Below are 26,994 nucleotides of genomic sequence, written 5' to 3' on the forward strand. Positions count from 1 at the left end.
CCCACAGCTTCTGAGCTCATGTCAAAATGTGCCACATCCTGGCCTGCTTAGCATACGACATTGAACCTCAGCAGCACTACCATCCACCACCTTTGTGTGGATTTATTTATGCTTCTCACTTTGCTCACCTCCTCACATCATACCTCCCTACCCCTTTGTCATGACAGCAGAAGCAATGGAGAATGGGAAATACCAAAGAACTATGGACTATCAGCCAGAAGTTTTCCTTCTTTAAATGCTGTTGTTTATGATCCCTATGCAAGCAAGTCCAAGCTCTATCTACCACTTAGTTCTCTGCACCCCATATTTCTGTTAGGTGATTTGAGTACAGAGTTACACTCAGCCACTTCTTTACTTTCTTCATTATTGATTGCCTTAATATGATCAAGTCTAATATTCAGGTTCCTCTTCCCATATTTACTCAGTGAAAATTTCCTCCCGCTGGTCCATGAAATAATTCCTGAACCTTGGAGGCTTTCATGTTTAGCAACAGGACACAGAGGCTTTCCATAAAGCATTTGTCCCTTTAGAACCAAGGGTTAGTGCACCACAATGTATCACTTCTCCAAGGCTGTCAAGGAACATCTTATTCAGTTATCACTGATATATTAAGAAAAAGTGGCTTTTTAAGGACTATTAAAAATATAAGAAACTTCACAGCTTTGGTGGAAGATACACTGCTACTCCAGAAGCTAATGGGGTTGAGTAGGTTGGGTATGTTCTAGGAAAAAAATCAACAACATATCCCATTGAGCTTAAAAAGATTGGTGATTGTCATTGCAATCCAAGACTCAAAGAGACCTGAGCAAATGGGGTTCATGAAGAAAAAAAAATGAAACAGTGAACTCTGAGACATAGAATATTGAGAGGAATGTCACAATGGCAATGTGCACCTCTATCACCCACCAAGGTTGAGAAAGGTTATCCCCATGGGCACAGGTGAGCCAGCACTCCCAAGAGCAGCAGTGAAGGTCTTGCTGTATCCTATAGAGAGAACAGGAAACAAAGAAAGAAACACAAAGCTGGAACTGTACTCCTGGCAGTGATGCTACATAAAACTCTCAACAGACAGTTTCCGGTGGCCCTCCTCACCATGCCAGCACTACAGGTGGACCATGTGAGTGCAGACACAACCTAATAGCTGTTCTTGGCTCACATATAATCGCCAAGGTGAGGAACTTTTTTGCTGTTATTTTCTGAATAACATTATTCACAGGCCATTATTAATCTTCAGGGCATCTAGTTAATCACGTCAGAGTTGAAAGAGATCAGATGGCTCGTTCATATACTTGCTGTCATTAAGACTCTTTGAATATGATTTGTTGAGTTGGAATCCCCTTGTATAAGTACTTTAAATAATAATGGGAAGAAGAAAAAATGAGTCTCTAAGACCTCATCCAAGGTCACATCCAATTCCACTTTTAATTAGAAAGGGGACTAGACTGTCTATATGTCTAGTTCTGGAGTTACTTTTTTTTTGTCAATCATATGGCTTGAATTCTGGTCTGGTCACTTGTTCTTGATATTTTGTGCTCATGGCTAGTCCTCTACCACTTGAGCCACAGCTCTACTTCTGTTTTTGTTTTTGTTTTTCTGTTTGTTGTTAACTGGAGATAAAGGTTTTATGGACTTTCTGGCCCCTGCTGGCTTCAAACTGAGATCTTCAGATCTCAGCCTCTTGTGTAGCTAGGATTATAGGCATAAGCTACCGGTGCCTGGCTGAAGTTACTTTTTATCAAGAAAGTTATTGTATTTTTCTATTTTGATCTCTAACACTTGCATAATAATAATCAGTCCTTCAGAATAATAAACTCAGTTGCAACTCAAAATAACATTTAAAATATTAGGGAGGAAATGGTACTGTTGCTCAAAGTGGTAGAGCACTAGCCTTGTGATGAAGAGCTCAGGGACATTGCCCAGGCCCAGAGTTAAAGCCCATGACGAATTTAAAAAAAAAATGTGTTTTTGGGCTAGGAATGTAGCTTAGTGGTAGAGTGCTTGCCTAGCATGCATAAAGCCCTCGGTTCAATTCCTCAGTACCACATAAACAGAAAGAGCCAGAAGTAGCTCTGTGACTCCAGTGGTAGAGTGCTAGCCTTGAGCAAAAAGAAGCCAGAGACAGTGCTCATATCCTGAGTTCAAACCCCAGGATTGGCAAAAATAAAAATAAATAGAGGTAAAAAAAATCTGTCTTTATAGTTTTTTAATTATATTATGTGCTACACAAATTGCATTTTTGAGGAGCCAAACAAAAGAAATCCTCCTCATGACAGTTCAGGATAAAACCATTTCAGGGCATGCTGTGACATACCACAAGCCTGGCAGAGGCTGAACATTTACTCCTGACCCAAGGCAACATGTTACCTGATATGCCTGGTAACAGACATACTGTAAAAAGTCATACTATAAAAAAATAAATATACTTAGGTCTAAAGGTTGTTTAGGTATAAAATCATGAATACTTTTTTAACTAAAACTCTATGTAATATGGGAGCTACAGCTATCAGGACTTTGCAATTGGTGATAACTAAAGAGCAAGCCAACACATTTTGGGCAAATATATCTTTGATTGGTCCACAGGTCTAGAGAAAGACATATCAGATGCAAGAAAAAGGTAATGTTTATATAATTTAATGTTTTCCATTAGTGAATTATATGTATTATGTAAGCACACAAGTATAGAATATACCTATACAAATTAATTGCCGGATTCTAAGATTTTAAAATCAAATTCGCTACTATTTGGAAACAGCAATTTAGAAAAAAAAAAAAAAAAGAGTACCTTTATGAAAGTAAAACACTGAATACGTGATTTGCTCCCAAGAGTCAAACTTCGGGCTGTAACACACACACAAACTTCCTTGAAGGAAAAAAGAATTTGAGAGAGCTCAAACAATCTGTGAACCAGCAAGTTTCCTAAGCCATTTCCCCTCACCTCTACTGCTAAATGTCCTGCTCCATCTTACTTCATAGAATATTTCCAATCTCAAGAAGTAATCTATGAACAAGTAACTAAGAAAATTTCAAATTAACATTTGGCACCAACAATTATAAGCTGTATATTGTGGCAGGCTAAGGAAGGAAAAAAAATGATTATACAATAATGCAGTCCTACATATGAAACCAGAGGAGTCTAGAAGTTTCCAGACTTCATGAGATTCTCCTGCTAAGTATGCCCTTGTCACCTTCCAATTATTACCATTACAGCTTTGGACTCCAATTTATATAAAAAGAAAGTGTGTGGGGCTGGGGATATGGCCTAGTGGCAAGAGCGCTTGCCTCGTATACATGAGGCCCTGGGTTCGATTCCCCAGCACCACATATACAGAAAATGGCCGGAAGTGGCGCTGTGGCTCAAGTGGCAGAGTGCTAGCCTTGAGCAAGAAGAAGCCAGGGACAGCGCTCAGGTCCTGAGTCCAAGGCCCAGGACTGGCAAAAAAAAAAAAAAAGAAAGTGTGCTCCTCTTTAGAGTAGATGCCCAGCCTTCTGTATTAAGACTGGAAAGCAAATTGCAATCTTTCCTAGGACAATGGGTACAAACATCATGTGTGAGCCCAGATGCATCCATATTTGGATCGCTGAAGGCCTTGGGCAAAGGTGAGCTCTTGGCATGAAGCAGTCCTTCCAGATAAGTCAAGCCCAACCTCACTTACCCCATTCACTCAGAATACCTTTGACCTTCTTAGCTCTCTCAATGTGTAAAACTGTACATGATGTCTAGTAGCTTAGGTTAATCAGATAGACTAATGTTTGCTGATGACCTACCTACAAATGAGGACATTGATGCTGAAATTGACTCAGGCTGATTATCTTCATCCCAAATGCCTGGGACCAGAAGTGTTTCCCATTTTAGATTCTTTGTGATTTGGGAATACTTTCAAATACTCTATTCCTAGAGTATCCTTTAATTCAAAGATCTAAATTCCAAAGTGTACTCTGAATTCTGGATTTTTAGATCAGGGATGATCTCAACCCATAATTTTGTTCCAGAATATCTGAGGATAATTATAAGCATTCTTTTTATGGTACTTATCATGTGTAACTGCTTTTAATGATCTTTAAAGTTGCACTCTATTGCTATAAGTACATTTTATTGAAATATCTTGAAAACACGAAAAAGAATAACTACCAGATAAAGATGATTCTGTCTAAATTATAATTACTAAGTATCTGATAATAACTTTTCTTATAATTACAGCAGACTAACTTTGAATAAAAGTAAGCTATTATTTAAGCATAAACAAAAATGATAGAGCCATTTCAAAAATCCTATCTACTACCTTGACAACTTGCAAACAGTACATTTTATTGGCAAAAAGCCACTAGTCTTTATTATTCTTTTATAATCTTGGATCACAAAAAGGAATTGCTAGCAAAAGTAGAAAAGTAAAAGAAATGTCTCTAGTAATAAAGAAATACAAATTAAAATAAGGCACCATATATTTCACTTAAAATTAACAAAGTTTTCTTAATGATGATCAATTTTGTCCTGGATGCAGTGCAAAGATCATTTTCAAATAATGGAAGAGTAAACTAGTAGAGACCCTCTGGGGAAAAGGTTATTAAATGGATTAAATGTACTCTGATTGAGGATCAATAATTTGTTTAGGAATCAAAGCTGAGGAATAAATATGAAGTGTCAACAAAATGAATATATGGCCACCATTCTAACAATCTTTCCACACCATCTCCTAGAGAATGAAGCCTTTGTTTTTGTCATTTTGAAAAAAGTTAAAATAATATATGTGGTAAAATAACCTAATTCCATGTACTGAGAACTATATTCAGATCTGATAAGCAAATATTTCCAAATTGTTAGGTTGTAGCTTAGTTCCCTAGTCCAAAGTGGAAAGGCAGTGTGCACATGTTCAGCAATGTCCAATAAACTGAGCACTGGTGGCTCATGCTGGTAATCATAGCAACTCAGAAGGCTGAGATCAAGTATCACAACTCAAAGCCACCTTGCCAAGAAAGTCCATGAAACTCTTCTCTCCAATTAACCACCAAAAAGCCAGAAGTGGGGGCTGGGAATATGGCCTAGTGGCAAGAGTGTTTGCCTCATATACATGAAGCCCTGGGTTCGATTCCCCAGCACCACATAAATAGAAAAATGGCCAGAAGCAGTGCTGTGGCTCAAGTGGCAGAGTGCTAGCCTTGAGCAAAATGAAGCCAGGGACAGTGCTCAGGCCCTGAGTCCAAGGCCCAGGACTGGCAAAAAAAAAAAAAAAAAAAAAAAGCCAGAAGTGAAGCCATGGTGTAAGTGGTAGAACACACAATTTTAGCCCTGAGAATAAATAGTTTAGGATCAATTAGTCCCTGAGTTCAAGACCCAGTAGCACTACACACACAAAATAAAAGTTCTATAGAACTTTCTTCAACAATGGCAATGTTCTGTCCCTACAGACACACAATCTCCATCTCTGGTCAACTAAGTCAGGTTGCAGTATTTTGTAAAGCTGCCTAATAGATTCTAATACCCAATCAAGACTGAGAACCACTTTCTAAAAATCAGCAGATGTGCATTTAAATCTTAGATGTTGGCTTACTAAGTATACTTATTGTTCAGGCAAATTAATTACATTTTCTAAACCTCAGTTTCCTCATCTGTTCGTAAAGAAAATATAGAGCCTGCTTCATAAAGTTCTTACATGAGAATAAATAATGTGCCTAAAGCTCTGGCAAAGTAGTTATATCTGGCTCTAAAGGTTAGCTGCTATTATTTGTAATCCAGGATTATTATAATTTTGAGGAAGCCAGAGTTTAAAGAAATAAAACATGCTCCTAATGGTATATCCCGAGATTTTTAAAAAATAAATATTCATTCATGATGAAGATAACATCGCAACATTGGCAAGCCTTTAGGAAACCACTTAGACAATGAAAATTAGTGCAATGTTATCCAAGGGAAATTATCTCATTTGGAACAGTTATTTAAAATCCCTATAAAATGGTAACACTAGCCTAATTCTGAAAACTCCTGCAATTAAATGAGCAGGCAAAGGGGATGGAAACATTCAGCTATTCTCCTCAGCAGTTGCTACACAAGAAAGAACTATTGCCACTTAGATGTTGCAAGTCAGACACAGGAGGAATGAGCATATTTATTTATGTTCAGTAGTTAAAGTTTCTAATTTATTTACCTTCCTAATGCAAGGGATTATTAGAAAAGTCTACATAAACTCATAACCTTAAATACTATACAAGTAGCCTGGAGTGGTGCTTTACTTCTCTAATGCTGGCAAGCCCAAGCCATCATCCAGTTTTAACTTTTCATTCCTTAGAAGGTAGCAGATTTCATTTCATTGGACAGAAAGTCCCAGCATTTTATTAAATAAGGCACATTATGAGTGACCCTCTTCTACCTTATGGCTGCTAATGTTCATAAGAAATTCCTACGGGAACAAAATGAAAAGGTATAAAGAGCCATTTGGAATTGAAGCCTAAAACAATTGTTTATATCCAAGAGATTCAAAGCAAAACAACTAGGGAAGAGCCTACCCTAGTAACCTACCCTCCGGTGAGCTCTGGGTCCCATTTCATCCCATCTCTAAAGCAAAGTCACTCTGCCAGTTATTTCTCTATGTTGGGCACTGTCCTCTTTCTCTTACCACTAAGTATAAGTATTTGAACATAGGGAGGTTGCTACCATCTATAAATCTCATTTCCACATTCAGCAGATGCTTCTATAATGTCTACATCACTGCTAATACTTTTTCAACTCCCAAATGCCACTCAGCCAAGCACAAAAGATATTAGTCACCCAACACAAACTCACAGATCCCTCCATGCTTCTAGGCCCCTGGGGGATTCTGCTCTTACTACAGGCCCCATCTCCTGTGAGAGAGTCCCCTCTGCCTTCACTACTGGTCCCCACACTTATTTGGTTATCCTCCTTTTCTCTAAGCATTCTTTATTTTCATTTTCCTTTGGATGTTCCCCCTAACCTTTATCTATTTGTACTTCTAAACATCTTCCCTCCTGCCCCATCTCTAAACTGAACATTTACACAGAACTAGTTCTAATCTCTTCTCCAAGCTCCAGATCTCTTAGTTAACATGTCTGAAAGAAAACTCATGATCTTCCTTTATACTATACCTCAGGAAATGGCATCATTTATTATTAATTTACTGGTGTCACAAACTTGAGAAGCTTTCCTCTTCACCTGAGTCTTGTGAGACTCATCTCCAAAATCCACCACAAATCCACGTAGCTCTACCCTTCTGTCCATCAGAGTTCAAGCCTCCTGCATCTTACACAACTATTAACTCCATCCTAATTGTCCACCTTACTGCTATTGCTCTTGCCTGCTCCACAATGATTTCTTTTCATTATTAGTGTGTGTTACTTCTTCAAGTTAATAGGTCTTGCTATGACATTTCCATATGTGCATACATTGTGCATTGAAAACATCAGCCCTCCCAGCTATTTGCACAACATCCCTCTTCACCCCTCCTCCAGGTCCCTTACCCTTCCTCAGTAGTCTCTGGGCTACTTTCAGGTCATTTATTATTATTATTATTATTATTATTATTATTATTGTTTCCACCTGTGACAGAAATCATGTGATAAATTTTTATACCTCTGGATTATTTCATTTAGCATGATGATCTCCAGTTCCATCTAGTTTCCTGCAAATGAAACGGTTTCATTCGTATTCCACATATATATTTCTTTATCCATTCACCTGTTGATGGAAACCTAGGCTTACTCCACAGCTTGGTTTCTATGAATATCTCTTAAGGATACATATCTAATCATGTTACTACCTGCTTGAAATATTTCAGTAAAGGAACATAACTCAATCCTAAAACTGTGAAGTTAAAGGTTTAAATTAGTCAGATGCTAAGATTGTTACACATTGATACCACTTAACACAGAGTTTGCATCAAGAGTTTCCTGTGAAGTATTCTCATGAATAATAATAATCGTAATAATAATAATGACCTGTACCTAACAGTGCCTCGAGGCCTAACCTCCTCCAGGAAATAGAGAGAAAAGAGGAAAATGTTAAAGGTTTATTCCACATAAACAATGAGAGGAATCTAGAATGTAGGACACTCTTAAAGGCAAGAATGACTCTAAAAATGACTCTTGTCAAAAAGAGCTGGGGGAAGATGATTTAAGTGGAGATTAGCATACATTAATAGAGACAATGCCAGAGTGTTAATGGGATTCTAATTTTTTAATTATGTACACACATTAATTTCTTTCACGGGTAATAAAATAGAAATTATATATTTTTAATGTGTCCTTAACCCAAGGAAATATATGCTAAATTGTTGAGTAGTAACATGTTAGATGTCTGCAATTCATTTTTCTTCTTATTTTGAACAGTACTGGTGTTTGAACTCAGGTCCTTCCATTTGCTGGGAAAGCACTCTACTACCCTAGCCTTTTTTTTTTTTTTTTTTTTTGCTTTAGTCATTTTCACACAGTAATCACTTTTTTTTTGCCAGAACTAGACTAGGCTGCAATCTTTTTTAAAAAAAATTTAATTTTATTGTAGTGGTGATGTAAGAGGGATTACAGTTACATATGTAAAGTAGTAAGTACGTTTAGTGAAGGAGCAGAAAACAAGGCTGCAATCTTTCTACTGTGTCACTCACATAACTGAAATCATAGGTGCCCATCACTATACTTGCAGCCCTTGCAATTTTGAACAGTATTTATACAGTAAAGAAAAAAAGTTAGAAACTGTACTAAATAGTAACCACTGCACTGAAAGAAGACTGAGTCATTTTTTATCATCAATGTGTCCTAAAACTTAGCCAGCAGTCAATGCTCAATAAATTCTGGGGGCTGGGGATATAGCCTAGTGGCAAGAGTGCCTGCCTCGGATACACGAGGCCCTAGGTTCGAGTCCCCAGCACCACATATACAGAAAACGGCCAGAAGCGGCGCTATGGCTCAAGTGGCAGAGTGCTAGCCTTGAGCGGGAAGAAGCCAGGGACAGTGCTCAGGCCCTGAGTCCAAGGCGGCCCTGAGTCCAAGGCCCAGGACTGGCCAAAAAAAATAAATAAATAAATAAAAATAAAAAATAAATAAATTCTGGCTTAATGTGTGAATGACAGATACATAATTTAGCTTTAAAGAAGTTTGAATTTTTAATTTTAACTTTTATTTGTGATGATATAAGTATACATATTTACAAGTGGAATAAAATTTTAAACCACGTGTCATTCAGATTAAATAGTAAACATCTGTTCAAATTGAGATATTAAAAATGGCAATAATATAATAGTAAAAAGAGTTCTGTTTGAGGAAGACAAGCAGGAAGGAGGGCAAAATAAGAGAATGCTATATAGTACTTCTATAATGTTCAATAAATATTAATATCCAATAAAAATTTTTATTATGATAGATATATGAAAATAGCATAATGAAATCCATCAAAATTGTTTATAAAAAGAGAAGAGAGTGGAAAAGAGGTTAAGAAAGAGTAATATAGAGAGTAATTAGAGGAGGTGAATTTGATCCAAGTATGCCTATTATAAATATCACAATGAGGGGCTGGGAATATAGCCTAGTGGCAAGAGTGCTTGCCTCCTACACATGAAGCTCTCTCTTCGATTCCCCAGCACCACATATATGGAAAACGGCCAGAAGGGGCGCTGTGGCTCAGGTGGCAGAGTGCTAGCCTTGAGCGGGAAGAAGCCAGGGACAGTGCTCAGGCCCTGAGTCCAAGGCCCAGGACTGGCCAAAAAAAAAAAAAAAAAAAGTAAGTTAAACAAAAAATAAATAAATAAATAAATATCACAATGAAGCCTTTTCTACAATTAATTTATATTAATGACAAGTTTCAAAGCAAAAACATGGTTATTAGACTTTGTTTTTAGGGTTATTTCTTAGATGACTAGTAAAGCTAAAAGATCAGAGGTTTTTTTCACCAGATTAATTCTATGGAATCCTGCTTCTCTCCTCTCATTTTAGACATGCCTTCCCAACTCTACGTCTTCTTTCTGAACTATAAACAGATGTGAGGACAGAATGTGTATACTCATGACTTCATATGCCAAGCTCTGTTAGAATAGCACTCTATAGCATAGCATTTAAGGGTCAGTGTATAGTTTTAGAATCCAAACATAACAATAGGCTGACATAGAAAGCATCCTTAGCCCTATTTGTTAAAAGATGGAGCAGGTACCTGGTACTGGTGGCCTAGTCAGAAGGCTGACATCTGAAGATTATGGTTCACAGACAGCCTGGACAGAAAAGTCCATGAGATTCTTATCTCTAAGTAACCATAAGTGGAGGAGTGACTTAAGTAGTAGAGTGTTAGCTTTGAGAGGAAAAAAAAGCAAGGGACAATGCCCATGCCCTGAGTTCAAGCCCCTACTAGTACCAGTACACACACACACACACACACACACACATACACACACACACGAAAAGATGGAGGTGAGAAAATGTAGATTGACTAAATACAAATTCACCTGTTCTACTAAAACAACTCAAATAATTGCTTCTAGAACAACAATCCTGTTGATTGTGGCTTTTTTCAGAGACAGAATCTATATATAGTTATGCTGTTAGAAATCAGAGGTGTCAGTGGTAAAAACATGTGCTTAGCATGCGCAAGAGTCTGGGCTCCCTCCCTGGCAATAAAAGAAAAAAAACTAAGTAAAAATTATAGTGAAGATAATTTATTGTCTACAATTCCACATGATTGCCTATATAATAAGGTGGCTCTGTTATATTTCTTTTTCATGATTCAGATATCCAAAGTATCCAGTATATCCAGTAACTAATTTTGTATAGCACTGAAGTATAGTTGAATAATTTATTAAATAAAATCCTAGTTCTTCTTACCTGTATGGTTGGTAAAAACACAGAGAGTTGAGTGTTTGGATGATGTATCTTGATGATAATCACACCCAAAATTCACAAGTCTAAGAACATAAAGGAAAATAAATTACTGAATGCATTTAAAAATACATTCTTTTTGAAAGATTTAACTATGATACATCCACAGAAGTGAATATTCTCCTAAGTAAACAACTTTTCATCAGTAAGACAACATAGTAGTGTTTTTAATATAATGGTACATAAATATATTTTAAATATATGACATACAGGACATAAATATGCAAAGAGAAACAAGTTACAAATTGTACTTAATAAGTTTTATGACAGACAGCAAACATACTCTGAAATATGTTTCAAAACAAACAAAACTAAATGTTCATACATGATAAAATAAAGCTAGTGTCATACGTAATATTTCATTATTTATAACCATATTTAATGCAGGAAAACTGTTCTGTGTATTGACGACCTTGTGTTTATTTTTTCAAAATTGTCTTCTGTGGCTTTATGTGAAGAGAATGAGTATAAAATTATAGTTAAAGAGCAAGAGAAATTATAATGCAATGAGAAAAACACTTTTCTTCTATGTAAAAAAGAAAACACAAAACAAATAAATTTAGCAACAGACTCAGCCAAGCTTCAAAGAAGGCTGACCTGTGGCATCCTCTCATTTGCAAGGGGGAACCATGTTGATGTTTGCTTCTAAATGCATCTCTAATTCATTGTGTCTCTTATTTATTTATTTTTGATTTAATAAAGTTGCAGTTTTTAATGTGTCTCTTATTTAATCATAGGGAGAAGAGCACTTCCATATAACAAAATAAATGGACATGCCCTACAGAAAATCAACACAATTAACTTTTCATGTAAAATCTCAAGTTCATGCTTGGTAAAGTTGTTTTATTCCCTATAAAGCACAGAAGTATAAAAAAAGATATACAGAGAGAATATCAATTTTTCCTTTTATCGGTATACCATGAACTAGGAATCATTTTATCTACAAGTGTCTATAAATCTAATAACCATCTGTAAATAACTTACTTAAATCCCAAGTCTCTTAATGATATGTCCAAGGGTGCTTCAAACTGTCAAAAGACCAGGAGGAAATGAACTGAAGACATGAAGTGATGACGGGTCTGAAATGCAGAGCAAGCCTGACAGTGCTGTGCTTGGCTAATGATGAGGAGCCTATTAGCTGTCATTATCTTCTTCAAAGCCATATCCCAATCCACAGCACAGGAAGTCCACTGGAAATACCCTAGCATTTACAAATGACCACGAGTTTGGTGTATGCTTATCTCATGAAGAGTGCTTAGCAAACTTGCTCTTAAATTTGAGTATCATTAACGAGGTTGTGTAGGACAACTGGAAAACTCAGCTTTCATAAGTCACAGATGGCCATGTAATGAGGGCCTGACATCAGAAAGGGTAGGTACACCAAAAACAAAAGTCTTGTAATGGTACAGAAACAATCTCTGCAACATACCAACAACAGTGTAGTCAAAAAGAAGTCAGTGCTACCTATCACAATTAAACACACTGGTGATACGTTACATAATGCCAACACAGCCAATTAGTAACTTTTCCAGAAGTAATGCTAGATTTTAACTAATTACACTCTTTAACTAATATGCACTCCTATTGGCTCTTTTTCTTGGTCCTCAATTTCACCATCTTCACAAGTCTTTTGGGTCAAATAACTTGCAATAACTTAAATCTAATTACTATAGATCACATCTTTTACCTTTAAGTCCCAGTCTTAAAACTTGCTTCCTTGATGTTGATGGGGATTTCCTGTGCTCTTTTCGCCCCTGGTTAACTGTGCGTTTCTCAAAGAACTGAAGCCTTGAGAAAATCGGAACTATTTTACTTGCTCATAACAGGTGACTAACACCCAAAATACTAAACTGCTCTTTATGATAACAATTCTCTTAAAAGGGGTGAGATGTGAAGGGGGCAACACAAAATTTCTTGGGAGTGACCATTCTCTCTGCACTTACCATTAAGTTAAAGTTCTCATCAGCATAAAACTGGATGCATTTTAAGATACTCTTTGATTTCTAAAAGATAAAATATTGTGAAATATTACCCCCCCCAAAAAAACACACTTAAAAAGATGGGGGGAGATGGAGAAAGGGAGAGAGAGGAGAAAAAGCAGCAGCAATCTAACTAAAAGTAGTAATAAAAACCTTTTCATTATTTTTATAAACCCTCACTGACTCCTCCCATTAATAAAAATACAGTAATTAATGAATTATAATAATTGTATTGTTAAAACCAAACTGTTCCATTAAGAAGGAGCAACTATGTGCTAATTTTTACCTTCAGGTTGATGTAGTATAACCTCTGCTCTGCCACATCCCACTGAGCCCAAACAAAATCCTCAGCTATTCTGTTTCTGGGGAGATGGTCACAATTTTTAATTACCTAAAGAGGCAAAAGATTGTATAAATAAGTTTATTTTTAAAAGGACATATACAAAAGCACTATTTTCCATACTACAGTACATGTAAATATCTCTCCTTTTGTATTTGCACTTCCTCCACACACAAAAACATACACAGATTTTTACAGATTTTTACCACATCACTACTTCTTCTTCCCAAACTCTCAATACTATTTTATTCTTAATTTAATAGACAAGCTGGGCCTAGCAAAGGCAAGACAATACTTACCATAAACCAACATGCACATAAATAAAGATTCATAGCTTCCTGTTGTGAACATAAGCTCCTCAATATGGCCTCTATAGACAAGAAGCCTTCATCATTAAAGACAGTCTTTGACAGATGTCAAGATGAGAATGCTGGAACTACAGACACGCCCAACCACACCCTGCTTTGTAACCTATATACTTTTGTTCTATTAAGTGAAAAATGATCATAAAAGTATTAGGTAAAAGTACATATGATGATTCTATTGTGATAAAAATGTATTTCCCACATATACATTTAATCTTTTACAAGTTTCCATGGGCAAGCCTTTGTTTTTTTTATTAGTTACTGTTATTATTAAACTCAGGATGGGGGATAAAGTAGAGAAAAAGGGGATAACTGTTTCATAGGTCATTGTTTGTTTCACATATTATACCACCAAATAGATCATTTGAAAGACATCAAGAAAATGTGAATTATCAATAGCATCAATCTATCTCTAACATAAAAGAAATGCATGTGTGTGTGCTAATAAAAATAAAGTTAAAAGAAATGTGTGCTTTGTATAAGAAAATTTTTAGGCAAAAGGAATTTCACATCTTTACCACTGTATCTCCATCTTCTTGGGTAACCTGGATATGAACTTGTTCAATATCTTTAAAGAAAAAAAAGAAAGAAAGATAATTTAACCTCTGGGGAAAACATCAGTATTCTTTGTCTACCAGTTGTGAACCAGTTTTTACAAAACCAATTAAACAAATGCTTATAAAACAATATTTTTATATAGAGCATGATAATACATATGCTACATACATACACAACTTTCTCCCTCCTCTTTTTACACTATCACAAAACCCATTTTCTTTACTCTTTATTTGGGGTGGGAGATGGTACTGGGGTTTGAACTCAGGTCTTCACTTGCTCGGAAGGTGCTCTACCACTTGAGCCACACCACCTTCAATATGTTTTGCTCTAGGTATTTTTCGGAGAGGGTCAATCATTCCATTGGCTGGCCTGGGCTGTGATCCTCCAATTTATGTTTCCAAGGTGGCAGGTATAACTGACACGTGCCACCCAGTTTTTTCTCTTGAGATAAGAGGTCTCATGAACTCTTCTAACTCTATTAGCCTCCAACTTCAATCCTCCTAACTTCTGCCTCCCAAGTAGAAGGGATTGAGCCACCATCCCATGCCTAAAAAAAAGTGCAATCTTTAATATCAATAATGCATGACACATTTGGACGTTTTGTACTCCTATTTCCCTCAACCAGTTTTCCTCACCTCTACCATACAAAAGACTGACCATTCTCACTTAGCAGAGGTAATCTTTAGTGTTCTAGTATGTTTAAATGTGTTTTTAAATATATAAATATATGTATATATGGACTTTCATACACTATCTGGGAGAGGTGCTTTTATAGGGGTCAGTTTCACATCAATAAAGCTTTAAATACTTTAGACATTTTATAGAAGGTACCTTATCAGTAACAATTTAGATTCAGTCACACGTACCTTCTGATAGTTCTAATTACAAACAGAAAGATGAATATAGGGGTTGAACACAAACCTCACTCCTAAAGCTTGTTCATCCAACCATAAATCAGCAGTTTATTTTATACCATCAAAGACAGCTTACTAGAAAAGTTTCACCAGTGAATTTATCCTTTATCCTTCATAAATTTGAAAACATCTTCATCTTTAAGTAGTTGTAAAAGGAATTACCATTTAAGCAGTTTATGAATACAATGCATCTTGATCAATCAGTGTCACCCTTTTCATCATTCTCATTCATCCCTCCTAACCCAATCCCTCCTTCACTTTTCTTAACTTTGTAGGATATGCAATGAATTATTGGCTGCATTCTCCCTCTCTTCTCTTCATCCATCCCTCTCTCCTTGACCCCACTCCAATGCTTTCAAGCACCTACTTCCTGGTGTTTATTTTGTTGAGCTTTGACTTTGCCTTTCTAAGGAATTACACTATTTGAGTTCTCCCTTGAATCTACCATATTTCAGTTAGTACATTTGAATACACTTGCATACCACCCAACATAGTTACTTATAGGTATAAGGTTCCACATATTAGGGAAAACATGCAACCTTTGTTCCTCTGGGGGCCATAACCATTTATATCCAAATCTGATTTGCCTCTACTTGAATTTGGCCAAGTTCCTAGTGGCAAGAGTGCTTGCCTTGTATACATGAAGACCTGGGGTCAATTCCCTAGCACCACATATACAGAAAACGGCCAAAAGTGGCGCTGTGGTTCAAATGGCAAAGTGCTAGCCTTCAGCGAAAAGAAGCCAGGGACAGTACTCAGGCCCTGAGTCCAAGCCCCAAGACTGGCAAAAATAATAATAATAATAATAATCTGGCCAAGTTCATATGCATGTACCCAGGATCTGCCCCTACCCAACAGTCTCTCCATGCAAGTCTTTCTCCTTATATCATGGTTGGACACTGTGCCAAACATCCTAAAGAAGGCAAAAATGATCTGTACAACTGTTGTATGAGCATTCCACCAGGTAAGGAAATAGAAGAGTAGCTTGAGAGAACAGCAGTGTGGGCCAAAGGCAAAGCTCTTCCACAGGAATTTTAGGTCTCAACTTGACATCAAAAGGCGGGCTGGGGATATAGCCTAGTGGCAAGAGTGCCTGCCTCGGATACACGAGGCCCTAGGTTCGATTCCCCAGCACCACATATACAGAAAACGGCCAGAAGCGGCGCTGTGGCTCAAGTGGCAGAGTGCTAGCCTTGAGCGGGAAGAAGCCAGGGACAGTGCTCAGGCCCTGAGTCCAAGGCCCAGACTGGCCAAAAAAAAAAAAAAAAAGTCAGCAGATACTGGGTGCTGGTGGTGGCTCATTCCATAATCCTAGCTACTCAAGAGGCTGAGATCTGAGCATCATGGTTTGAAGCCAGCCCAAGTAACAAAGTCTGTGAGACCATTATCTCAAATTAACCACCAGAAGCCAGAAGAAGAGCTGCAGCTGAAAGTGGTAGAGGGCTAGCCTTGAGCAAAAGAGCTCAAGGACATCACCCAAGTCCTGAGTTTAAGCCCCATGACTGACAAAAACAAAGTTAGCAGACCTGCAGCAATGCACCCACCTTTTACTAGAAGATTATGTGCCATTCACATGTCCCTGAGGATGTACTTACATTTCTCTTCTGAAATCAGTAACAGGTGGTTCTGGGAAAGAGGGTGAGTTTCAACATATGGATAGAGGAACTATAAAAAAGGAAGTTAGTCAAAATTATAATCTATATTTCAAAGATTGTGTCTGATCACTGTACTAGTGCCCACCATACAAAAGATACACAAGGGAATCACTCCTATCTCTGTCTCTCTGACACACACACACACACACACACACACACACACACACACACACGGATTACTGTCAGGACCTCAATTGTCTAGGGGAAGTGATCAGCACAGCACTTCCCCCTTGCATGTAAACAGTAAGGCAAAGTTTTAACACTGTCTCTATGGATGGATAGTGCTTATTTGGCATATTTTATTCTGAAGCTAATAAGAAACAATCCAACATTTATATGATATGACCTCTTTCACACACAAAAGTAGAATGGTCAAGGTATCTGTTGTACAACTAAGTCTCTTGTGTAATTTCAGAGCCAAGTAAACATAATCTCCATTGCAACTTCCAAAACTCTACCCCCAAGTGACAAAGCAGTCTATAACCAGGGACTTCCCAAGAAAAGTCAGTGAGTCACTGTGTGGATTGAAGGTGACAATTTGCAAGCCTCAAAGACTGATGAGAAAAGGCTTAATCCACACCATTCCTCCTCTATGAGCTCCTTTGTAGGACTCCACTAAATTTCCCCCACATAAAACAATGCAGGCAACAGCACCATGAGGCCTGACCCAGTCAGCTAGGAGAATGCAGGGAAACTCCAGTGACATAATGCTTTCATCCTTGGCAGGGTAATGGCAAAGTAAATCAGCCATTCCCTTTCATGGCATGAAAGTCATTTTATAGTAAGATCTACCAATGAATTTGATGGGGTTTTTTGCCTAGGCTGATCTGGGCCATGATCCTTCTGACTATGGCCTTCTGCATAGCTATAACCACAGGCACATACTGCTACACTTGGCTTACTGATGGCATCTCACTAGCTTTCCTTAGCTGGCTTTGAACCACAACCATCCGCCCCAACACACATACTCCAATTTCTACCTCCCAAGCATTACAGCTATGAGCCACTGTACTCAGCCTGTTTGTGATACTTTTGTCCACAGATGAACATATAACTTTTTTCTTTTGTATATTTCTGTTTAAAGAGCCTATATTTATTGTTGATTTTATTAATACTGAGCTTATGGATCACAGCACTGTAATTCATGTCTGAATGAAGTTCATCAAGTAACATATTTCCTCTGTTGGACACATCAAAGCCTTCTCACTCTTAGGAACACTAGACAGCACATTACAGGACACTGGGAGGCCATTTAAACAGTAAAACCTCCAGCAAAAAGCACAAAAATTAGCCATGTGCCGGTGGCTCACACCTGTAATCCTAGCTATTGAGGAGGCTGAGACCTGAGGATCATGGTTTGAAGCCAGCCCAGGCAGGAAACTCCATGAGACTCTAATCTCCAATTAACTAATCAAAAAGGCCAGAAGTAGAGCAGTGGCTCAAGTGGTAAAGCACTCACCTTGAGCAAAAGAAATTCAAAGCCTAGAGGTCAAGCCCCAGGACCAGCAAAAAAAAAAAAAAAAAAAAAAAAAAGCACAATTTTTTTTTAAAACCATGGTACTAAACAATAACAACTTTTGTAAGCAAGAAGACTTCAATAACAAGATAGAATACTGACTTCTTCAACCACAGTTGGGGGTGTGCAAGACAGGTGACTCAATTTGTTCCTCCTTGGCACATGTTGGCAAAACTGGCAACATGTCCTAAATATTAATTTTTGAGATACAAATAAATCATAGCAAATAAGAGAATTCATAAACACGGAATCTGCAAATGAAGAAGATTGGCTAAAGCCAAGCAAGATAGTGCATGCCTACAATACTGACACTGAAGAGGGGAAGGCAAAAAGATCATGGAGTTTCAGGCTTGCCAGGACCACATAAAGAGCCTCAGCCAGGTGTCAGTGGTTCATGCCTGTAATCCTAGCTATTCAGGATGCTGAGATCTGAGGATTACAGTTCAAAGCCAGCCCAGGCAGGAAAGTCTATGAAACTTTTATCTCCAATTAACCACCAGAAAACCAGAAGTGGTGCTGTAACTCAAAGTGGCAAAATGCTTGCCTTGAGTTGAAGAGCTCAGGGACAGCATCCAGGCCCAGAGTTCAAGACCCACGACCAACAAAAAAGAAGAGAGAGAGACTCTGTCTCAACAAAACAAAAAGAGGAAGAGGAAAAGAGGAAGAGGGTGGCCTAGTCACCTACACTTGCCAGACAATTGCTCTACCACTGAGTCTTGCCTTCAGGCCACAAAGTGTCTCTATGATAATTCAGTGTTGGTAAATTCAGAAATTAAATAATTTATTAATCTGTCACCCATGTGACACAAAATAAACTGTTCTAAAGTTTACTGTGAATGTCTCTTAATATCCGGAATTTTATCATGTAATAGAGTTGCCTTACTAGGAGACAAACCCTGGCATAGCAGACTCATGGGAGCTAGGTCTAAATTCTTCATTTGAAGAAGAGCTGTGCTTCCTACCCTACCCATCTACAAAATTACTTTGAAGACTAAATAGGATAATGTATGCAAAAGCACTTTGAAAACATCCCCTGGGTTTCATACCGTCTCATGAGTGACACAAATGTAAGTGATAGCTTGCTTACCTGTACCCAAATATAACTATCCACTGCTTTGAGAACCTTCACATTGTTAACAGGGTAGATTTCAACCAACAAAGTCAGGCACCTTGAGCCTACAGAGAAAAAGAGGTTGTTAATAACAAAGACTTGAATATCATTTGCTGTCTTTTCCAAAGCAAATAGGAAATTAAGCCCTGGTATATCCTACTGCACCCATGGTGAAGTAACAAGCAATTCTACCATCATTATCTAACCCTTCAGGTGACACAAACTATAATGCTACCCTAGTTCCACTCTCCAGGATCCCAAAAGAGCCTTGCAGCTGGGTGCTAGTGACTCATGCCTGTAATCCTACTTACGTGGGAAGCTGAGAGCAAAAATCACAGTTTGAGGATAGTCTGGGTAGAATAATTTACAAGATACTACTTCAAAAATAACCAGAAAGTGAACTGAAAACCTCATGGGGGGAAAGGGAAAGGGGGAGGAGGGAGGGGGGAATGAGGGACGAGGTAACAAACAGTACAAGAAATGTATCCAATGCCTAACATACGGAACCGTAACCTCTCTGTACATCAGTTTGATAATAAAAAATTGAAAAAAATAACCAGAAAAGTTTGGGCAGCAGTGACCTACACCTGTAATCCTGACTATTCAAGAGGCTAAGATTTGAGGACCATAGTTCAATGCCAATCCATGCAGAAAAATGCATGAGACCTCCATTTCCAATTAAACACAGAGAGAGAGAGAGACAGAGAGAGAGAAAGTGTGAGAGAGAGAAAGTGAGAGAGAGAGGGAGAGAGAGAGAGAGAGAGAGAGAGAGAGAGAGAGAGAGAGAGAGAGAGAGAGAGAGAAAGGTCACTTACAAGGAAGTAAATGGACATGGGAAAATATTGAGTGAAGTAATCCAAGCTCTAAGAGACAAGGGGCACATGGAGAGAAATGGAACTGTGGCTCAAATAGTAGAGCACCAGCCTTGATTAAACACACACACACACACACACACACACACACACACACACACACACACACACGGACAGTTCTCAGGCCCTCCAAGTTCAAGTCCCTCCATGGGAAGTGGAGATCTGAGAATTGTGGCCAGAGGCCAGCCCAGAGAGAAAAGCTCATGAGACTCTATCTCAACCAATGGCTGAGCATGTTAGCACATGCCTGTTGCTATCCTACCAGTGTGGAAGCACAAGGGAAGTGAAATTAGGTAGATGAAAGTCCAGGCACAAATAGGAAGATCATAGTCCTTTATGCCTACATAAAGCAAGACACTATCTCAAAAATAACCAATGCAGGGCTGGGAATATGGCCTAGTGGCAAGAGTGCTTGCCTCCTACACATGAAGCTCTTGGTTCGATTCCCCAGCACCACATCTATGGAAAACGGCCAGAAGGGGCGCTGTGGCTCAGGTGGCAGAGTGCTAGCCTTGAGCGGGGGGAAATAGCCGGGGAAGGTGCTCAGGCCCTGAGTCCAAGGCCCAGGACTGGCCAAATAAATAAATAAATAAATAACCAATGCATAAAGTGCTGGCAGTGTGAGCTCTGCCACTACTTCATGCTTTTCAGGGAATTATCTAACTTTCCTGGGTCTCAAACCCTTATTATTAGAGAAAGTAAAAAAATCAGATTACAGGATTAGTATTTCTACACTCATATTCCCATAAAATTCCATGATTCTATGAAGTATGACCTCTGTGTAGAGAACGCAAAAAATCCAGGTTTCAGTGGAGCCTGTGAGGGCAACATTCAAGGGGAATTCAGGTCAGAACTAAGCAGGGAATGGTGACAAGATCAAAGCAGAGACAGGTGTGACACAGCAGGGGAAGACTGGCTTCACACAGGTGAGAGCCCATCTTAAGAAATGGTGGCAACATTGGAAGTGTCCCCAAAGCTTAGTTCTGGAGGAATTCTTGTTACTGGAGATCTTAAGCCAAACCATAGCTCCTCTATGGAACATCTGGGACACATAACTGAACCCTTGTGTGTGGAAGGTCTAGAGGCTTTCTATGTCAGTGGAGTCCCAACAAAATGTTCACGCCAGGTACCACCTGTGGAAACTTACTGTGTGGCACAAGTGGTAGAGTGCCAGCCTTGAACCACAAAGCTAAGTGAGCATGCCCTGGCCCTAAGTTCAAGCTCTAGTATTCACACACACACACACACACACACACACACACACACACACACACACAGAGTGATCACTCCCTTGATCAAAATCTACCTGATTTCCTACTTTACTTGTAGAGAAGGCCAACTCTTTATAATGGCTTCCTATTATCTATATGAGCAGCTTGTACTTCATCTCCATTTTCCTATGTCCTCCCTTTTTTCCACTATACTCCTTGGTCATTTTCAGCCTCTTGGCCTCCTAGCTATCCTTGAACAGAGAATCTCCCAGGTACAGTTGAGCTCCAGGGCCTTAGTGCTGGCTGTTGAATCTGCCAGAAATGTGCTTCCTATTATCTATATGAGCAGCTTGTACTTCATCTCCATTTTCCTATGTCCTCCCTTTTTTCCACTATACTCCTTGGTCATTTTCAGCCTCTTGGCCTCCTAGCTATCCTTGAACAGAGAATCTCCCAGGTACAGTTGAGCTCCAGGGCCTTAGTGCTGGCTGTTGAATCTGCCAGAAATGTGCTTTTCCCTCTTTTATTTTTGTTTTCATTTTTTATTATCTTTAGTTACACAAAGGGGTTTCAGTTCAACTTATCAATTTATGAGTACAATGCATCTTGATCGTGTTCCTCCCTTCTTTTAGATCTCTAAACAGTCCCCCAGTAGTCAGTTCAACTTATCAATTTATGAGTACAATGCATCTTGATCATGTTCCTCCCTTCTTTTAGATCTCTAAACAGTCCCCCAGTAATGTTTTCTAGGATCATCCCAAATAAACTAATTAGTATCCACATTGTACTTATAAGGAAATTTAAACTAAGACAAGAAGTTACATCAGGGGACAGGATCACTTTAGCCATGAAGGGCTGGTGTGAGGGGCTGAAGAGAATGAACCAAGGGAAGGGCACACAGCGAAGGGTATCAGCCAATTAGTGGCTACCATCTACCTTAAAGCTATCTGGAGGGCTCTTCCAAATCCAAATCGCCTGTCTTAGGAATGGAAAGGGAGATAATTTTCCTTAAGATCCCCGCTAGCTATTAGCCATCATTTCAACCACTCTTCTAGGCTAAATATGTGGGTAATAGATTGTCCCAAAGGCCCTAGGCAGAAAGCAAGAAGTAGCTAGGCAGCTGAGGTGAGATACTGTCAAATAACCCCAGGGCAGAGCTGTTTCTCACCTCAGTGGCCCACATGAAAGATGAGCAAAGCTGGAAAGCTACAGGATTCCCCAGTACAATAACTGTTTATCCTAATGTTTTTGAAGATGTAAGTAGATAATGTCACCACAGTTACAAGCTTACAAGACTGAGCAAGAATATCTGGATAGAATTTAATGTTGTATGCAAATTAATTTTAAATCTCATATCTGAAAGTACGTTTTGTAACAATAATGACTCTTGCTCTGCATGAGGCACAGATGATAAGCATCAAGTGCAAATCACGGTTACTACTAGGTTAAGCATAATACAAAGGTTCTAAGGCTAAAAAGAATAGAACTGGGGGTCATAGGAGCAAGTCAATGCTTGAGTACACATATCCAGTCTCATCATCTGAAGAAATACATGTAGCAAAATCTTTTCCTTCTTGGACTAAGGGGTTTTATTAGCCTAAGAGATCAGAGGTTCTGGTTTTGTCTATACCTTTGTCCTAGTGGATTGGGATATCAGTGATCCAGATCATACCTTCCTCACACCACTACATAAGATGGGAGTCTCAGGGGATCCAGGAAGATGAGAACACAGCACATTAGTCAGGGGTGGGGGGAGAATATGGTGGTTGATGGTTCTCAGTCTGTCATGGAAGGGGAAGGTAAGAGTGTAGCAAAAAGCATGAAATTTCAAGCCATGTGCCAGTGACTCACCCCTGTAATCCTAGCAATTCAGGAGGTCAAGATCTGAGAATCATGGTTCAAAGCCAGCCCAGGTAGCAAAGCCGGGGGGGGGGGGGAGGGGGAGGGGGAGGGGGAGGGGGAGGGGGAGGGGGAGGGGGAGGGGGAGGGGAAGGGGAGGAGGAAAAAAGAAAAAAGAAATTTCAGAGGAAACCTCCTGTGCCCTGTCATTTCTCCTCAACTCTTCCTGAGGCCCCCAAGAAGACCCTATCCAGATTCCCCTGGGAGAAAATGAGTATTCCCAAGAAGCCCAGACGGCCTCACAAAGCTCCAGTGGAAAGTATGTACAAAGGATTTTTCCACACAGGCACAAAGTGGGAACTATACTAACACAAGAAGGAACTGAAGTGTCAAGTAAACAGACGAGATGGAAAGCACCTGGGATCAGAACAGTAAAAGACTGCTAGGCAAGCCACAAGACCAGGGGATAAAAAATGGTAGTCCACAGGCCAGTTCTAGCCTCTTGTGCTTAGCATTGCCCCAGCAGATTTTATATCTATCTATCTATCTATCTATCTATCTATCTATCTATCTATCTATCTGTGTATGTTTGTGTGTATATACAAATTATATATACATATATATACAATATACTTCCAAATTAGATACATATATGAGTCAATGTTTACAAATTAGATTTTTAAATGAAATCCAAAGTTCTCTTAATTGAAAGTTGGCCCCATTATATAACTGACTGCACATGACAACAGAAAGCTAGAGTTGAAGACTGCCTTTTCTTTCATGTCTCCAACAAGGGACCCCCCACTTCCCACCCCATCACTAGTCCAAGAACTATTTCTTGGTTGCTATGTTAAAAATGGAACAACAAAGACATTTCATTGTTCTTATATTACATGTACTTAACCTATTAACTTGGACTTTCAAGCTACTAGGTACATTAAAATTAGAAAATTAGATTAGAGAGGTGGTCACCCAATTTCTTACAGATTTCATGTCCCCAGGACCATACACGGTATCTGACTGTGTATAGCAGACACTTAATACTGTTAAGTTGTAAATGGATAGATGATAGAGGATTTTTTTTAAGCAAAGATCAGGGTCATCACATATCTCATCAGCCATCAAGTGGACATTGTCTAATGAGTAGAATTGGGTTTGGGGAGGGGTGTTGTTGTTGTTGTTTGGTGCTGGTACTGGGGCTTGAACTCAGAACATGGGCGTGGAACCTTAGCTTTTTCTCTCAGGAAATAACTGTCACTCTCCCACTTGTGCCACACCTCCTCAGATCTTCCCTTTCCTCATTCTTCAGATCTCATTCTCAGGAGTAGCTAGGATTACAGGTGTGAGCCACCATCACTAAGCTAGAATTAATTTTTATTTTTCATTCGTGTACTATTCACAATGTAATCATATGTATTCAGCAGTTAGTTTAAAATGCTAAGTATGACTTTCCAACACTATACAGTAGCCACTGGCCATAGGGTTCTGTGTATTTTCAGCATTTGTTTATTGTTCAGGAGCTAATTATCATCTTAATGCTTCTGATACTTTACTATTTTACTTTTGTACCTTCTTTACTTTAAAAACAAAAACTTTAAAGAAATCTTGTTCATGCTTAACTGAAAATGACCACTGCTTTTTCATAAGAGAAAGGTATTTCTAATGCTTGAACTTTGACTTAGTCCAATAAATCTTCCTCTACCAATCTTACTTACAAAAATGTATAATTTCATTACCTGGTTGAAGTTCGTTCCTTCTTCCTTCTTCAGTAGATTGAACTAAACTTGCAGCTAATTGAAAAAGAAAAAAATCCATTAGCAACCGATCTATGTAGTGGCTTGTTCTTTTTTTTTTTTGGTAGGGATGCCCTACAAATCTAATTTGGAAATCTAATTTCCAAAGAACATTTCTCTTCCAGAAAAGCATTGTTACAGAATGATCATATATTACAAAATCCAATACAATAAAATTCTTAAATGACATAGCTTACTCTTGACATGTAGCTGTAAGAATTCACTTACCAAGCAATGTTTTCTCACTGTTGATAGAGCAGCTAATGACTTGCAAGTCTTTTTCAAAGGTATACAGATGCTATTAAAACAAAAATAATTAATTTGGAGTTTTATATCAACGGTTATTGCATGGAGATAAATTTCCATTGAGCTCTATACCAAGTATTATTGTGGTACAAGATTTTACAAAAGAATCCTCAGTGAACTAGTTTATGCTGAAACTTTCTGGATTTTTTTTTAACAAACAAAATTTCCTATATTGAGGGCTGGGATGTAGCTCAGTGGCAAAGCACGTGCCTAGTAAGGACAATGTCCTGGGTTGGATCCCCAGTACCAAAAGAGAAAAGACACAAAAAAATACAGTTAAACAAATTGCTGCCTTGGGCCATATTTGGCAGTGAAATTTAGCCATGAGTGGTGATAGATATTTAAGTCCTGACTCTGCCACTTGCTGTATGACTTTGTTCCCTTATCAATAACATAATAATTGAGGGGAGTAAAAGAGACAATGTACATGAATGACTTAGTACAAAGTGTACCACACATAGCAACCACTCAAATATTAGTGTTAGAATCATTAAAGTGAGAAAAGTTTTAAGCAAGTCACATAATTGACCATCACTAGTTAAGCCTCATAGGTGTTACGCAGATGCTCTACCACTTGAACCATGTCCACAGCTTTCTGACTTTTCTTATAACCTTTTGTAAAACATAAATGGGATTTAGTATCCTGACAACATTTTTTCATGTATTACTGACAGTATATACACTGCTTCTTGGTTGGTTTTTTCTTTTTATTTCTTTTTGAGGTGGGGAGAGGGGTGTGGTTGTATACCAATCCTAGGCCTGAGTGTGGTCCCTGAGCTTTTGTGCTCAAGGCTAGTGCTCTACTACTTGAACCACAATTTTTGTTGGTGGTTAATTGGAAATAAGAGTCTCACACATTTTCCTGCTGGGGTTAATCCTCAGATCTCAGCCTCCTGAGTAGCTAGGATTATAGGCATAAGCCACCCAGCTATCAATGGCTTGCATTGCCATGTAATTTCAAAAAACCTACAGATAAGCATTTGGTTCACTTCTAGGTATTACAAAAATCCAGGGGACTTTTCAAATACATCTTTGTAAAATGGTATGTGTATTTCTGTAGAGTCAACATTTGATTTAAAATTTCAGAGTCAAAGACATACAAGTATTGAAATTTTCAAATATATATATATTTGTTGTTGTTTAAATCCTCCAGTCAGGTGTAGTGATGCGGTCAGACCATTCAATGAATCCAGGTTAGAGAAAGTATTCTTAATTCCTTCATAGCCCACATACCAAATAAGCTACCAGGAACTTTAGAGCTTGATTATAAAACTTTGTAAGTACCTAGTCTCATCAACAGAGAGAACACTAAATGGGCAAATAGAAACACCAAGTGCTGTGTGACCTGACATTTATATAATCAGAGGCCACAGAAAGAGAGGAGAAACAAGGGAAGACTTTTACAAAAAAGAAAGACACTTGAAAAATTAGTAGTGGGGGGCTGGGGATATGGCCTAGTGGCAAGAGTGCCTGCCTCATAAACATGAGGCCCTGGGTTTGATTCGCCAGCACCACATATACAGAAAATGACCAGAAGTGGCACTGTGGCTCAAGTGGCAGAGTGCTAGCCTTGAGCAAAAAGAAGCCAGGGACAGTGCTCAGGCCCTTAGTCCAAGCCCCAGGACTGGCAAAAAAAAAAAAAAAAGAAAGAAAAATTAGTAGTGGATGACTG

At 38.5% G+C, this 26,994-nt stretch overlaps 1 protein-coding gene across 3 annotated transcripts in view; it reads right to left on the reverse strand.

Moving 5' to 3' along the window:
- Nucleotides 1–26,994, reverse strand: part of LOC125346918 (gamma-secretase activating protein) — a 76,810-nt gene that overhangs the window by 36,832 nt on the left and 12,984 nt on the right. For 2 of the 3 annotated variants that reach the window (XM_048339847.1, XM_048339845.1), the window contains exons 4-14: nucleotides 25,245–25,314; nucleotides 24,960–25,013; nucleotides 19,278–19,366; nucleotides 16,615–16,684; nucleotides 14,066–14,115; nucleotides 13,129–13,233; nucleotides 12,807–12,866; nucleotides 11,848–11,891; nucleotides 10,810–10,889; nucleotides 2,783–2,860; nucleotides 907–984 (exon numbers count right to left, since the gene is read on the reverse strand). In XM_048339847.1, the coding sequence (XP_048195804.1) occupies nucleotides 907–984; nucleotides 2,783–2,860; nucleotides 10,810–10,889; nucleotides 11,848–11,891; nucleotides 12,807–12,866; nucleotides 13,129–13,233; nucleotides 14,066–14,115; nucleotides 16,615–16,684; nucleotides 19,278–19,366; nucleotides 24,960–25,013; nucleotides 25,245–25,314 (778 nt within the window). The remainder of the gene's footprint in view (nucleotides 1–906; nucleotides 985–2,782; nucleotides 2,861–10,809; nucleotides 10,890–11,847; nucleotides 11,892–12,806; nucleotides 12,867–13,128; nucleotides 13,234–14,065; nucleotides 14,116–16,614; nucleotides 16,685–19,277; nucleotides 19,367–24,959; nucleotides 25,014–25,244; nucleotides 25,315–26,994) is intronic. The other variant, XM_048339846.1, reaches the window with a different exon arrangement.

The sequence above is a fragment of the Perognathus longimembris genome, chromosome 2, assembly GCF_023159225.1.
Source record: "Perognathus longimembris pacificus isolate PPM17 chromosome 2, ASM2315922v1, whole genome shotgun sequence".
Classification (NCBI taxonomy): Eukaryota; Metazoa; Chordata; class Mammalia; order Rodentia; family Heteromyidae; genus Perognathus; species Perognathus longimembris.